Raw genomic sequence first — 16,188 nt, 5'->3', positions numbered from 1 at the left:
GGCCATCATACTCTCTCTTCTGGTATGTTCTTTCTCTCACTTGTTATGTTCTCCTTTTTCCTAGCATCCTGCTGTGTTGCTAGACTAGTATTGTAATCACAGACACCAATCCTGCTTTAGACCAGACCAATCCTCTAACACCCATGTTGGTGTGCGTGTGTGACCTCGCAAGTCTCAAACATTCCAGCACAATGTATGAGTTTGTAGAGACACACACGAGGTCTTTTTTTTTTTTTTAACACACACCCTCCGAAATGCAAGGCAGCACCAGCAGATCTGGGAACAGGCTACCAAAAGGTCCCCCTCTTCGGTCGTTGACGATTTTAGCCTCCCAAGGATCCCTAGAATGCCACTTCACAGCACCCACCCACTACCGAGGCATGACCAATCAAAACACGCTCTGAATCCCTCTAGTATTGGTGCCTTAATCCGGTCCATTCCTCAGTAGGGTGTGGGGTTGTTATTGCTGGAGAGCCCGGGGTCCTGGGGGGACATTTCTCTCTCTGTGTGTGTGTGTTGGCATAAAATGGAGGAGAAGGCAGTAACCCCCCCCCAGAAGTGGCAGATCTGTTGTGTGTCAGGTTTCTCACACACACACACACACACACACACATATTTCCTAGAAGGAGACATGCTGACATGCTGAGTCTTTTCCAATAACAGAGTACTGTAGCATCTTGATCTGGATTAGGTTAGCTGGTTTTATTGAATAAGGGAATATGAAATGAATTTGGTAATAGAATATGAATTAGCCTGGTCCTAGATCTGTTTATGATGTCTTGCAAACTCCTATACGGTCATTATCATGACTATAGGAGTTGGCAAGACGGCACATACAGGTCTGGGACCAGGTTAAGTACGAGTATAATCCATCCGAGAGGCCCTCCACGGCTTTTTTAAAAATGAAACTTCTGTCGGGCCAATTATTGACTGTTTTTACATGAGTGATCGTTTCGGGCATAATTCCATTGAGCCTCTTGGACTTGGAATCCTCACTTATTGCGTGGATCACTAGATCTAAACTCCTCCTTTTAATTAAAATCTTCTCCCCTCCTACCTGTGACTAGACATGGACAAAGGCCACCTTGCTTTATGCCTGGCGCCCCTTAGTAGTGTGAGATGCAGCCCATGGCCCTGTTCAAATTCTTTACATGTGCATTCTTCCTTTCTCCCTTGTGTTCACTGATTACAAATGAGTGGACCGTTGAAAGCCCTGTGGTGGAGGGCTGACTCTCACCAATCATGTCTAATCAGTGATTACTTCAAAGAAGGGAAAAAGGAAGGATGCACTTTACAGGACTGTGTATGCAATTATGCTTGCTTTAACCACCCCCCCGCTCTCCTCCCACCCTTCCTCTTTCTCTCGCCCTTCTCTCTCTCTCTCGCTCTCTCTCCCACCCACGACCTCCTACCCCATAGTGAGTTCTCCTGTGGAACTCCTCATCATGCAGGCCCTATGTTGGGTTCATGACGACCTCAACCAGGTGGACATCGGCAGCTACGTCCTCAAGGTCTGCGGCCAGGAGGAGGTGCTGCAAAAGTGAGTCCTGTACATACTCAGAAACCCCACTGACCCCTGCGTTTCCCACAATCCTGCCTCAATGTCCCCTGGCAGAGAGAGAGGAGTGAGATAAAAGAAGGATATCAATAAGATCACTGCCAACATTCCACAAGCAGGGAGCTATTTGTCTTTTAATTGTGTTAGGAAAATGTTTCCTTTTGGCCATTTTGCGTTGGATGCTTTTACTAATAAACAACGGAGGGGTTGAGCAATAGCAGGTCTCCCTTTTTATGGACTTATTAGGCACATTGTATGTATACTTATACGTGCACACATTTTTTTCGCTTTGTGTCTCGCTACAAATTCCCCAGTGTGTGTTTATCTATAGTCTCCCAGCCTTGTCTGGTCTTGGCAAGCCCTCAGAAGGTGCTGGAATTAGACTCAGCCGATGTTTCCATTGCTCCCTGCCCCCGCTAAGCATAGCATCTCAAGTCAGGTCCCCCTCTCACTCTTTAGATTCATGGGAACTCTTTTGAACTTTTAAGTGGGTGTTAAGTGTTTAGGCACAATTACCGTATAACCGTGTAACTGACGGTTATGGGTCAAGAAAATGAAATAACCGGAACCGTTTTTGTTGATGGAACAAGCAGCTGACTGAAGACATGATGGCCGCTCACCCCCCCCCCCCCCCACCCCCCCCCCGCCAACCCCTAGAGGGCGCGCCCCACAGTTTGGGAACCACTGACCTATGCAACAATGCAGCAGCACACCTAAAAATAGAATGATATTTCGATGGCAGCACATGCAGTCAAGATTGGAGGAGATTTTTTGGGGTGGGGGGGGGGGCAATTATTGTCATCCAAAATTCTATGACCGTCATAGCCCTAGTTCTATGTTAAACTTTGTTTTAATGTCCTCGTATACACCACTGCCCTGAACCGATAAGTCAGTGACCATGGCCTAGTTCCATTTGGTCTAGGTCCTCACCATTGAACACCATTGTGCTTAGCCACTGGCTAAGTTTAAACAAGATGCTCGAAGTCCCACCATAGCCTGTAGGATGTCTAGGTGGATCCACCATCATTTTGCTGACATCATTCCATCCTTTGAGATCTATAAATATCAAAAGGAGAGGTGGTAAGGGCTAGGGCCTAAAGGATAAAATGGAACTGGGCCCGTGCCTCACAATTCTTTGAGCATAAGGATATTACTGCCGGGTGTTGTTCATTTGGGCAGGCAACAGGAAACATTTTAAAACGTATTGAAAGGGAAAAGAACATGAGTGTTTCTTTTTGGACCAAGGTAGTCCCTGATGTTTTCTTCCGATTGGTGCCTAATGAACATGACCATGATATCATATTGACCTTTGACCCCCACTCCTATGGTCCTGTGTCCTTTCCATAGTAAACACAGCCTGGGCAGCCACGAGTATGTACAGAACTGCAGGAAGTGGGAGGCAGAGATCAAGCTCCAGCTGCTCTCCCAGAGCACCATGAGAAGGGATCTGGCACGATCGGTAAGACACAAACCAATCAATCAGCGACGTATCACTTTGGTGTGTCTGTGTTTGTCACAAAGAAAGACCAGCTAGAGGTCAGAGGCCTGGAGGAAGGTCAATGAAACAGACAGACGTCCAGAAAGACAAACCTTCAGACTCAGAGAGACCGACGGGTAGACTTACAGAGAGGGGTAGACTTGCAGAGAGAGGCGGACGGGCAGACTTGCAGAGAGAGGCGGACGGGCAGACTTGCAGAGAGAGGCGGACGGGCAGACTTGCAGAGAGAGGCGGACGGGCAGACTTGCAGAGAGAGGCGGACGGGCAGACTTGCAGAGAGAGGCGGACGGGCAGACTTGCAGAGAGAGGCGGACGGGCAGACTTGCAGAGAGAGGCGGACGGGCAGACTTGCAGAGAGAGGCGGACGGGCAGACTTGCAGAGAGAGGCGGACGGGCAGACTTGCAGAGAGAGGCGGACGGGCAGACTTGCAGAGAGAGGCGGACGGGCAGACTTGCAGAGAGAGGCGGACGGGCAGACTTGCAGAGAGAGGCGGACGGGCAGACTTGCAGAGAGAGGCGGACGGGCAGACTTGCAGAGAGAGGCGGACGGGCAGACTTGCAGAGAGAGGCGGACGGGCAGACTTGCAGAGAGAGGCGGACGGGCAGACTTGCAGAGAGAGGCGGACGGGCAGACTTGCAGAGAGAGGCGGACGGGCAGACTTGCAGAGAGAGGCGGACGGGCAGACTTGCAGAGAGAGGCGGACGGGCAGACTTGCAGAGAGAGGCGGACGGGCAGACTTGCAGAGAGAGGCGGACGGGCAGACTTGCAGAGAGAGGCGGACGGGCAGACTTGCAGAGAGAGGCGGACGGGCAGACTTGCAGAGAGAGGCGGACGGGCAGACTTGCAGAGAGAGGCGGACGGGCAGACTTGCAGAGAGAGGCGGACGGGCAGACTTGCAGAGAGAGGCGGACGGGCAGACTTGCAGAGAGAGGCGGACGGGCAGACTTGCAGAGAGAGGCGGACGGGCAGACTTGCAGAGAGAGGCGGACGGGCAGACTTGCAGAGAGAGGCGGACGGGCAGACTTGCAGAGAGAGGCGGACGGGCAGACTTGCAGAGAGAGGCGGACGGGCAGACTTGCAGAGAGAGGCGGACGGGCAGACTTGCAGAGAGAGGCGGACGGGCAGACTTGCAGAGAGAGGCGGACGGGCAGACTTGCAGAGAGAGGCCGACGGGCAGACTTGCGGAGGGGGAGAGATCTCACATCAATAGCTAGAGAAACTGCAGTCCAAACTCGGTCCTCAGCCCTTAAATGTGCCTTGCCCAAGCGAGGGAAAGTGATGATCGGAGAGGCAACGTTCTTGGTGGAAATCTTGAAGTTGAGCTTAAAAACAACCAACCTGAAGCTATTAATGTACCTAGTAAGCTAACGTAGCTAGCTAGAACTCCTGTCAGGTAGCTTGCTAGTTACAGTTACCCACAGCTGGCCAGCTAGTTTTATAGTTTGGTCATTTATTCCAATACATTTCAGAATTGCCAAAAATATGTTAATGAAGCTAGCTACGTTTTTATAGGCTCCTCACTCAAGACTAAGCCAATTTGCCAATGCTAAATTCATCTATATATATTTTTTAGCAAGCTCCTGTCATTTTGTCTAGCCGAAAATGCAGCTGTTTATTAAACATGACACTTCGCGGCCACCGGTGTATGACACGTGACTACAGTTTGTTGAATTATGGGTCATGTCAACCGCACAAGTGATCAGAGTTCTTCACTTGCTCCCTTGAGCTAAATCGAGGCCCGAGGGTGGCTACGTTATTGAATTGGACCTCCATTGAAGATGGCAATCCAACTCCATCCGGTTACAACGGGGATTCCCCCAAGGGAAAGTGGCTAGCATGAGGGCTGAGGGGGTAAAAATAACGTGTTTGGACTGCAGCCATTGAGAACCTAGTAAGACTGGAGTGAGAGCACAGTGAGATCTCATTGTTTCATGCTTTGTGTGCATGCAGGCGGAAGATGACTCCTCTCCGGTGGACTTGGAGAGGCACCTGAGCCAAGTGGAGAGGCTGTTTAAGGAAAAGGTCACCAGGTAGGAACCTTCTTTCTGCTTCTTATCGCATCATCTTCACCGTTGTATGGAGCCAAATAAGGCCATCTGGAATTCCCAATAACTATCTGTTGATTCTCGCGTCCCCCCCCCCCAGACAAGGCCTGGCTGACTATCTGGAAGGCTATCACAGTCAAGTCAACGTCTGCCTGCAGAATGAGGTAATGTATTAAGTTAATTCACCTCTTTGATGGTGCATTGAAGGCCTTAAACATGTATGGTGGGGTTGTGGTGCAGAATTGCTATCAGGCGTTGAATGGGGGTTGTGCAGTGGATAGTTCACACACAATTGCGAAAGGCCTATAGATTCCTGGAAGAAATGTGCTGTTTCAAGTGTCACTTGCATTGTTGAGTAACTCAATAGAGATTTCTCTCACACACACTCTAAACAAAGACTTTGTTCCACTACAGAGTACCCAGTATAAGACTGTGGATGGGGTGGTTCAGATGGTGAAGAACCTGTGCTGTGCCCTGGATGAGGTAGAGACCCAGGCCATCACGGAGGCAGTCAAGAAAGTCAAGCGCTCAGTCAACCTCCCCAGGACTCGCTCGCCAGAGGTACGTTCAATGATGCATAAACATCACATGAATATATCAATGTATATCTCTATGGGTTGATCATGTCTCTACTACCGGGCACCGACTAACAAAACCTTTTGATGTAGCCATTCATTTCGATGACTATTTCACCTAGTAAAGTGTACAAAATGTGAAGTGACAACAGTGAACCATCATATTTGTCTATTGAAGATCTAATAATGAAAGAGAAGGATTGCTGTTTTGAATTTGGTCAAGTTTAGAAGAGGTGGAAAAACTATTATCCATCAATAATGATAAGCCACCAGGTATAGACAACCTTGATGGGAAACTATTGAGAATGGTAGCAGACTATATTGCTACCCTATTTTCCATGTCTTTAACCAAAGCCTAAGGGAGTGTGTGTGTTCACAGGTGTGGAAAGAAGCTAAAGTAATTCCACTACCTGAATATAGTAAAGCACCTTTTGCTGGCTCTAACAGCCATCCAATCAGTTTGCTTACTGTTCTTAGTAAACTGATGGAGAACAGTGTTGAACAAATACAAAGCTATTTTAACTAAGTTAACTACTGACTTACAGCATGCATATAGGGAAGTGCACTCAACTTGTACTGCACTGACTCAGATGACTGATGATTGGATAAAATTGGATAACTGGATAATAAAATGTTATTTGGAACTTTATTGTTAGATTTCAGTACAGCCAGTTATTGATTTAAAATTAAATAATCATTAACTCGTTATGGCTTTGTCACTTGCCGTCACATGGTTTGAGAGTTACTTGTCCAATAGAACTCTTTACTCTTCAATGGAAGCTTCTCTAACATCAGATATTTACAGTGTGGTGTCCCTCAAGGCAGTTGCCTTGGGCTGTTACTCTTCTATTTTACAAATTATTTGCCACTTGTCTTGCAAGAAGCTAAAATTACTATGTATGCTGATGATTGCACACTCTACACATCAGCACCTACAGCCAGTGAGCTCACTGAGACTCTTAGCAAGGCGTTAGTCAGTCAGAATGGGTAATTAACAATAAACAGGTCTTAAATGCATCTAAAACCAAAAGCATTGTATTTGGTTCAAAGCATTCTCTTAGACCTAAACCTCAACTGGAGTTGTTTATGTGTTACCATTGAACAGGTTGAAGGAGCTGAACTCCTAGGAGTAACTTTGGATGATCAGTTATTATGGTCAAGTCATATTGACAAAGTTGGGGAGAGGTATGTCTGTTATAAAGAGATGTTCTGCGTTTTTGACACATCAACTTTACTAGTTGTTCAGGCTCTGATCTTGTCCGATCTTGATTACTGTTCGGTAATATGGTCAGGTAAAACAAAGAAAGACCTAGCAAAGCTGCAGCTGACTCAAAACAGAGCAGCATGCCTTGCCCTTAACTGTACATACGTAACTAACATCAACAACATGCATGATAGTCTTTCATGGTTGAGAGTTGAGGAGAAATTCACTACTTTTCTTCTAGTCTTTTTAAGAAATATTTGTGTACTCTTCCTGGGGTTTATTAGGGATCCCCATTAGCTGTTGCCATGGCAGCATCTACTCTTCCTGGGGTTTATTAGGGATCCCCATTTAGCTGTTGCCATGGCAGCAGCTACTCTTCCTGGGGTTTATTAGGGATCCCCATTAGCTGTTGCCATGGCAGCAGCTACTCTTCCTGGGGTTCGTGAAGATAATATTATAATCATATGTTCATCATATAACATTATTACACCACTACATATCTACAATACAAAATGTATAATACCACCATACAACGTTATTTCAATGTACGTGTGTAGAGTGCTAGCGTTTGTATGCGTGTGTGTCTTCACAGACCCTGCTGTTCCATAAGGTGTATTTTTTTATTTTATCTGATTCTACTGCTTGCATCAGTTACTTGATGCAGTCATAGCTCTATGTAGTACTGTGCGCCTCCCATAGAAAATGCCTAACCACTTGTATAATCTATTTCCATACACTTCAAGCAGACATACATACCCCACCAGACATGCCACTATGGGTTTCTTTAAAGTACCCAAACCAAAAACAGATTTAATGCTTCACAGTTATGTATAGAGCCGTGTAATCGTGGAAGGCTCTGCCACCAGAGGAAAGAAAGTTTAGCTTTAAAAAATGTATAAAAAAGATATTGTCACAGCACCTCATCTCTCGAGATCTGATTTAACTCTACTGTATATAAGAACATGTATATATGAAGCGTGTAAATAGTCATTCTGTTCTGTTTCCAATATATCACTATTATTTATTTTGTCTCTAACAGTTCTGTACTTTGTCATGTGTTTGTATGTTTTATGGAACAACTAAAAAGTTGCTGCCGTATGTGCTGTTGCTAATGGGGATCCTAATAAACTAAACTAACAGCTCTCTGAACTGAAGAGATGGGCATAGGACAGGACTGGAATTTTATCATTCATATCTGTTTACGTTTCTGTCTCAGGTGGGCTCCAAATCCTTAGGTGGCTCGACAAATGGTGAGTGCTACAACAACCAGTCACATTTTTCACACATTAAAAGTTTGGCTCAGCAAGACTATGATCAGAATATCATCACACACAGTGGCGCAACTTCCTGCTTACAGAAATCAACAAAAATAGTTCAAATCGTTTGCGTTAACATGACCCTCTTCATACCCTTTGACTCCTCCAGGTCACCTCAGCCCCGTAGAGGAGAGCATGTGCTTTCTGACGGATGCCGTCTATGACCTGGCCAAGCTCTACCTGCGCTCCTTCTGCGCCGCCTCCTCTAGCTCCTCCCCTGACCCCTCCTCATCCATCTCCCAGCATGCCGAGGGGGAGTCTCCTGTGGAGGGGTGTAGCTGTAAGGAGGCCTTGGGCACCACTGACCACCTGCAGTTCACCCTGTTTGCCATGCATGGCATCTCTGCCGCTTGGGTCAGCAGGTGAGTGTACCAGGCACCACCTATTGGCTTGGCATGGTAGTGCAGTTAGCTAGTGGTTTACTAACACATTGTTTTGCTACTAGCTACTTTTTGGGGATGGTTTGATAATAATAAAAATAAACAGGAAAGATCCCTCCCACCTATGCCCCATACTCACCTAGCAGTACAATAATTAACTAAATACAATATGGCACTTTACAAAGTTTGGATGCTATGCTACACATCTGTCTTATTTATCCTCAACCAGGTTTGTTAGCGAATGTCAGAGGTAGGACCAAGTCACTATTATTCTAGTCAGAAGCAAGTCGCAAGGTCCGAGTCTCAAGTCGAGTCCCAAGTAGAACGGGTCAAGACTAGTGTCAAGTCCAAGTCGTGCATTCTAAGACCAAGTAAAGTCTCAAGTCAACTAAAAAAAAAATCTATCCATGCAACGACTTGTTCAACTACAAATCTTTGTCTGTTCATTGAGACTACCAGACAGCCCTTTTCATTATTTTGTCTACAACACATTTTGATGATGTAATTGTGAAATAGGGACCATGTAGCAGTCGTAAGGACATGACATCAGCAGGTTGACGTGCTCAGATGGTAGATTTATTTACAGGTCTTGGTGATCCAATGGTGAAAGCACCATATCATCCAAAATATACCAGTGCATTTACCAAATATACAGTGTATTCGGAAAGTATTCAGACCCCTTGACTTTTTCAACATTTTGTTACGCTACATCCTTATTCTAAAATTTGAGAAAAAAAAGTTTGAAATCTATACACAATACCTCATAATGACAAAGAAAAAACTGTTTTTTAGACATTTTTGTAAATGTATTAAAAATTAAAAACGGAAATATTACATTTACATAAGTATTCAGACCCTTTATTCTGTACTTTGTTGAAACACCTTTGGCAGTGATTACATCCTCGAGTCTTCTTGGGTGTGACGCCCCAAGCTTGGCACACCTGTATTTGGGGAGTTTCTCCCATTCTTCTCTACCGATACTGTCAAATCAAATATTTCAGGTTAGATGGGGAGTGTCGCTGCATAGCTATTTTCCAAGTCTCTTCAGAGATGTTAGATCGGGTTCAGGTCCGGGTTCTGGCTGTGCCACTTGTCCCAAAGCCAGTCCTGGCTGTGTGCTTAGGGTCGTTGTCATGTTGGAAGGTGAACCTTTGCACCAGTTTGACGTCCTGAGCCCTCTGGAGCAGGTTTTCATCAAGGATCTCTCTGTACGTTGCTCTGTTCATCTTTCCCTCGATCCTGACGAGTCTCCCAGTCCCTGAAAAACATCCCCACAGCATGATGCTGCCACCACCATGCTTCACCGTAGGTTTGGTGCCGGGTTTCCTCCAGACGTGACGCTTGACATTCAGGCCACAGAGTTCAATATTGGTTTCATCAAACCAGAGAATCTTGTTTCTCATGGTCTGAGAGTCCTTCAAGTGCCTTTTGGTCAAGTCCAAGCTGGCTGTTATGTGCCTTTTACTGAGGAGTGGCTTCCGTCTGGCCACTCTACCAGAAAGGCCTGATTGGTGGAGTGCTGCGGAGATGGTTGTCCTTCTGGAAGGTTCTCCCATCTCCACAGAGGAACTCTGGCGCTCTGTCAGATTGACCATTGGGTTCTTGGTCACCTCCCTGACCAAGGCCTTTCTCCCCCGATTGCTCAGTTTGGCCGGGGGCCAGCTCTGGGAAGAGTCTCTTGGTGTTTCCAAACTTCTCCCATTTAAGAATAATGGAGACTACTGTGTTTTTTGGGGCCCTTCAATGCTGCAGACATGTTTTGGTACCCTTCCCCAGATCTGTGCTTCGACACAATCCTATCTCTGAACTCTACGGACAATTCCTTTGACCTCATAGCTTGGTTTTTGCTCTGACATGCACTGTCAACTGTGGGACCTTATATAGACAGGTGTGTGCCTTTCCAAATCATGTCCAATCAATTGAATTTACCACAGGTGGACTCCAAGCAAGTTGTAAAAACATCTCAAGAATGATCAATGGAAACAGGATGCACCTGAGCTCAATTTCGAGTCTCATAGCAAAGGGTCTGAATACTTATGTAAATAAGCTATTTCTGTTTTATTTTGTATGAATTTGCAAACATTTCTAACAACCAGTTTTGCTCATTTTTAATCATTTTTAGAATACGGCTGTAACGTAACAAAATATGGAAAAAGTCAAGGGGTCTAAATTCTTTCTGAAGGCACTGTACACAGGCAATAAGAAATAGCCTCTGTATCAGACTTAAAGACATGCTCTGGTACTTTGTGACTACTGGCTAAAATGTAAACAAATGTACCTGAGAATCCTTTTAACCTGTCCTATCTGAATGGACACCGGTAGAGGGCAAGACTGTACGGCCTCCCCTTGAGAAACCAAATGGAATCTGTCTAACAGGCGGTCTGAAAGGTAGGCCTCCAGGACCAAACAATTACCAAATTGGCAATTACAACCAATCAACTGGTTCTACAATGTAAAACTTTATTTCCACGTACATTTGTCTTAATCAGACTTAATTATTATTGAGATTAACACATGCATACATGGAACAATTTTATCTTATTCAACGTTCTGACTCCTATGCTAGTAATTGTTGCCCCATTGCTGATGAGCTTGCAAAATATTCTTGATCACCAAACAATTTTTGGAGCTGCATGTTTTCCATAATAAATAATCTTCTCTTCCTATAATTTGATGTTTGTGCTGCACCCTATAGCGGTACAGCAAATCAGCTATTTGTACCCTAGCTCACCACCCGACCTGTTGTTTGCTGGTACAATCAGAGTGCCGAGTGTGAGTTTCACTAGCCAAACTGTTGCAGGTTTTTTTGCAAGGGCGATGCTACGGTCTCTGACTGTGTGTAGAGTAATCCACGTAGACTCTGTGCCACAAAATGAGAGACAGAGCATTAGAAAACATGGCCAGATAATTTCTCAAGTCAAAGTTGAGTCTTGAGGCTCTGAGTCAAGTTTCATTATTTTATTTTCTGTGACTCGAGTCCACAACTCTGGTGAATGTTGCGTGAGGCTGGAATGTCTGCTAGGTGCTGTTGCTCGATAATTGGACAGGGACTCTTCTGTTGTTGCAGATGTGCACAGTTGCACACCCAGGAACGTATGTTATGAACTGAGCCAAGAAAGAGAAACCCCCAGTAAAAAAAATTTATTCTTTACTCCTGGTTACTGACCAGTCCCATCCTAGTAATCACTTTCTGTTTGACCATTTCTGAATGGACTTGTCAGTGCCTGTCATTTGGTGTAACTTTCACTTTTTGCATTACACCTTTATTTCCCTGGCCAAGTTCTTTTGAACATATTTTAGTTCAATATAAAAAAGTGGTATCATTTGAAGTGGACTTAATTACATTAAGGAAGACACTAGAAACTATAGTTTCCACCTTTAAGAAGGACTTGGCCCTAGAACTGATACCGTTGCTCTCTTGCACCTCTTGTTTCTCTCCGCATCTCATTTTCCGCAACAGTATCCGATTCCTCCGCGGCTCTATTGTATCTATATCCATCTTTCTTCCTGGAACAGACTTGAGCCAACCTTTCCATTCAGTGAACACAATCTTGCATGACAGTGGAGACTTGGAGTGACACATTTTGACTGTCTCACTCAAGGGTTGTGTTCATTATGGCACACAATGGAAAATGTTTTAAAACACTGGCAGTCCCTGACAGTTTCGGTCACTGTTCTTCCGTTTGATGCCTAATGAACACAACCCAGGCTTGGTGGGAGGGAGGCAGGTCCAAAATGCCAATGGAAAATGTGTTCCGGGACGCCTGTGCCTTTGTGCTTGGTCCACGAGGGTTAAAAAAAGAGAGGCACTGGTAATAACAGGCTATTTCCTTCTGCCCGTCATCCATAGGGCATTGTCCAAGAGCTTGCACTACATGACCAAAAGTATGTGGACACCTGTTTGTCATGCTGAACAGGAAAGGGCCTTTCCCAAACTGTTGTCACAATGTTGGAAGTACAAAATCATCTAGAATGTCATTTTATGCTGTGGCGTTAAGATTTCCCTTCGCTGGAAGTAAGGGGCCTGAGCCATGAAACAGCCCCAGACCATTTTTTCTCCTCCACCAAACTTTACAGTTGGCACTATGCATTGGGGCAAGTAGCGTTCTCCTGGCATCCGCCAAACCCAGATTCGTCCGTCAGACTGCCAGATGGTGAAGCGTGATTCATCACTCCAGACAACGTGTTTTCACTGCTCCAGTGGCGGCGAGCTTTACACCACTCCAGCCGATGCTTGGCATTGTGCATGATCTTAGACTTATGTGCAGCTGCTCGACCATGGAAACCCATTTCATGACACACTCTCTCGACGAACAGTTTTTGTGCTGACGTTGCTTCGAGGCAGTTTGGAACTCTGTAGTGATTGTTGCAACCGAGGACGTTCTGTGCGCTTGTGTGGCCTACCACTTCACGGCTGAGCCACTGTTGCTCCTAGATGTGTCCACTTCACAATAACAGCACTTACAGTTGACCGGGGCAGCTCTTGCAGGGCAGAAATTTGACGAACTGACTTGTTGGAAAGATGGCATCCTATGACGGTGCCACATTTGAAAGTCACTGAGCTCTTCAGTAAGGCCATTCTGCTGCCAATGTTTGTCTATGGAGATTGCATGGCTGTGTGCTCAATTTTATTCACCTATCAGCAACGGGTGTGGGTGAAGTAGCCGAATCCACTAATTTAAAGGGGTGGCCACATACTTTTGTGTATATATAGTGCATTTTTAGGAGGCATGGAAAACCTTTCTGAGCACCATATCAATGGAAGTCTGAAAATATTAATCCCGTAACACGACAAGAAATACGGCCCGTAAATATTTAGTCTTGAACTAACAGTTACTCCAACGTTTTGGCATGGCTGGAATCGTCTCATCATTAAGGTTTGACTGTTCTGCTCTGTTGTGGCTAGCGTATTATGACACACACACACACACACACACACACACCATCTGTAGGCACAGTGATGCATCATGTCACCAGCAACAGTGGACGCATGCACACCGTGCTGTGTTGAAGCACAAGACAGATGGCGTTGAGTAATAGAAAATATTTTGGAATCCTAAATGGTTCACTGCCTGGTTTTCTCATTGGAGCTTATGGAATGTCAGGTCTTTCATAATGTTAAAAATGTCTTTCATCAAAAATGTGAACTGTGAAAATACACAGAGCCAACTTAACACCTTTTTTCTCTCTCTCTGTACGAAGATGGATTTTATCTCCAGAATAATTAGTTCATTTCCTTCCTTTTTTTCCTTACTCTCTTTCCTTCCTCCCTTCTTTTGCAGCTATGAGAGGTACTACCTGATGTGTGCTCTGACACACAATGGCCGGAACCTGTTCAAGCCCATCCAGTCCAAGAAAGTCGGCACCTACAAGAGCTTCTTCTACCACATCAAATGGGACGAACTGTACGTCACTACTGCCCTCTACCCATAGAAATACAATACCGTTAGACAAGACATTATACATAACACAACCATATGAATTTAACTGTATATTCTGTATTTGTGTACGTGATCATGAAGCAAATGACCAAATCAATAATAGCTGATCTAATCTATAATTGTGTTTATCTAATCTATGGTATAGGCACAAAATTCAATACTAATCTTGAGTTTCCCATTTAGGGTCAGATGTCAACTAGGGTCAAATTTCCTTGGCATCTGTTGCACAGGCCCAGTCACCAACACCACAAACATAGCAGGACAATAATACAAACTGATAAGACATGACAACATTTAAAGGATTGTTACCTTGTAATACATGTATCATTTGGTCAACCACTAGATACAATTACTAGTAATAATAACAGATTCCACATAACAGACACTTTTTTTATCCAAAGGAACTTAAGGGTACAGTCAGTGCATACATGTTTAGTATGTGATCGTTGAACCCTCTTACCAGCTCAAACACACACTACCATTATATATCACAGACGATGCACATTCATACTTAAGCTATTGTGTGTTTGAGAGGAACTATATGCAGTCAGACTGCGCAGAATCACTGATCTACAAAAATGACCTTACTTCCCACAAATAACTACTCATTATGTGATCAAGATAAGCGATGCTGGGCCTTGCTTTGCTCAAACTGACCTCTCTCTCTCCAGGATCAACTTCCCAATGGCGGTGGCCCTGCTTCCATTGGAGTCCATGCTGACTCTCTCTCTCTTCGGGGTTCTGAACCAGAACGCCAGCGGTTCCCCAGACTCCAACAAACAACGCAAAGGACCAGAGCTGCTGGGCAAAGTCTCCCTGCCCCTATTTGACTTTCGACGGTAATGCACAACCACATACATTTTAGTAGTGTGGTTGTGCAATTTCTGTGTGTCTGATGTGTTGTATGGCATAGTCTTGTGGTCTGTTTCAAGAATTAATTGTGTGTAATAGCTGTATTGAGGATTCAGAATGTTGGGTAGTGTGTGTTGGGTAGTGTGTGGGTAGGGTAGTGTGTGTGTGTGTTTGTAGCGTTGTGGGTATAGAGTGGGGGGTGTGGTGTGGGTATAGAGTAGGGGGTGTGGTGTGGGTAGAGGGGGGGTGTGTGGGTATAGAGTGGTGTGTGTGTGTGTGTGACTATGTATGTTAATACTTAGATGTGTGTTTCAGGGTGCTGATGAGTGGGACCAAGCTGCTGTGTCTGTGGACGTCTCCTCAGGCTTCCTCTGCTGCAGCCGGGAGGAAGAACCTGGCTGAGAGGATCATACTGCAGGTGACCACACCACTCTACACCACACCACTCTACACCACACCACTCTACACCACACCACTCTACACACACACACACACACACACACACACCACTCTACACACACACACACACACACACACACACCACTCTACACACACACACACACCACTCTATACCCTACACACACCACTCTATACCCTACACACACCACTCTATACCCTACACACACACACACCACACACACACACACCACCCTACACACACCACCCTACACACACCACCCTACACACACACACACACACCACCCTACACACACACACACACACACACACATTACTTGCCTAGTTAAATAAATAAAATACACAAACACCACTCTATACACACACACACACACACACACACACACACACACACACACACACACATGGGAATACCCATATAAATGTGACATTTTACAACCAATATAATTGGGAATTACTGGAACGGCCTTTACCATTAAAGTCAATCTTCTGCAATGTTGTAATGTACAGGCACTGTTTTAAATGCACGCTTCCTCAAAGCAATCAGTGATTCAGCCATTGGAAAGCAAGCACCTGTTCAGTCATGTTAGATCTGTTTTTACCTCAAGAAAATGAAAGATGCTTATTTGTTAAGTATTTCAAACAGGACCAAGGTGTCGCAAACATATTTCCTCTTCTGTGGCGACCTAATAAGTGTGTGTTTCTACCTAGAGCTTTACCGTGTGTTTCTACCTAGAGCTTTACCGTGTGTTTCTACCTAGAGCTTTACCGTGTGTTTCTACCTAGAGCTTTACTGTGTGTTTCTACCTAGAGCTTTACCGTGTGTTTCTACCTAGAGCTTTACCGTGTGTTTCTACCTAGAGCTTTACCGTGTGTTTCTACCTAGAGCTTTACCGTGTGT

The 16,188-nt window shown here is 45.1% G+C and overlaps 1 protein-coding gene across 2 annotated transcripts in view; it reads left to right on the top strand.

Moving 5' to 3' along the window:
• LOC120052357 (phosphatidylinositol 4-phosphate 3-kinase C2 domain-containing subunit alpha-like) overlaps nt 1-16,188 on the top strand; it is a 64,546-nt gene that overhangs the window by 26,406 nt on the left and 21,952 nt on the right. For both annotated transcript variants that reach the window (XM_038999214.1, XM_038999215.1), the window contains exons 5-14: nt 1,420-1,540; nt 2,906-3,017; nt 5,008-5,087; nt 5,203-5,266; nt 5,517-5,663; nt 8,098-8,131; nt 8,307-8,559; nt 13,860-13,982; nt 14,690-14,857; nt 15,186-15,288. In XM_038999214.1, the coding sequence (XP_038855142.1) occupies nt 1,420-1,540; nt 2,906-3,017; nt 5,008-5,087; nt 5,203-5,266; nt 5,517-5,663; nt 8,098-8,131; nt 8,307-8,559; nt 13,860-13,982; nt 14,690-14,857; nt 15,186-15,288 (1,205 nt within the window). The remainder of the gene's footprint in view (nt 1-1,419; nt 1,541-2,905; nt 3,018-5,007; nt 5,088-5,202; nt 5,267-5,516; nt 5,664-8,097; nt 8,132-8,306; nt 8,560-13,859; nt 13,983-14,689; nt 14,858-15,185; nt 15,289-16,188) is intronic.

The sequence above is a fragment of the Salvelinus namaycush genome, chromosome 8, assembly GCF_016432855.1.
Source record: "Salvelinus namaycush isolate Seneca chromosome 8, SaNama_1.0, whole genome shotgun sequence".
Taxonomy (NCBI): domain Eukaryota; kingdom Metazoa; phylum Chordata; class Actinopteri; order Salmoniformes; family Salmonidae; genus Salvelinus; species Salvelinus namaycush.
This window is presented reverse-complemented; position numbering and strand designations above follow the sequence as displayed.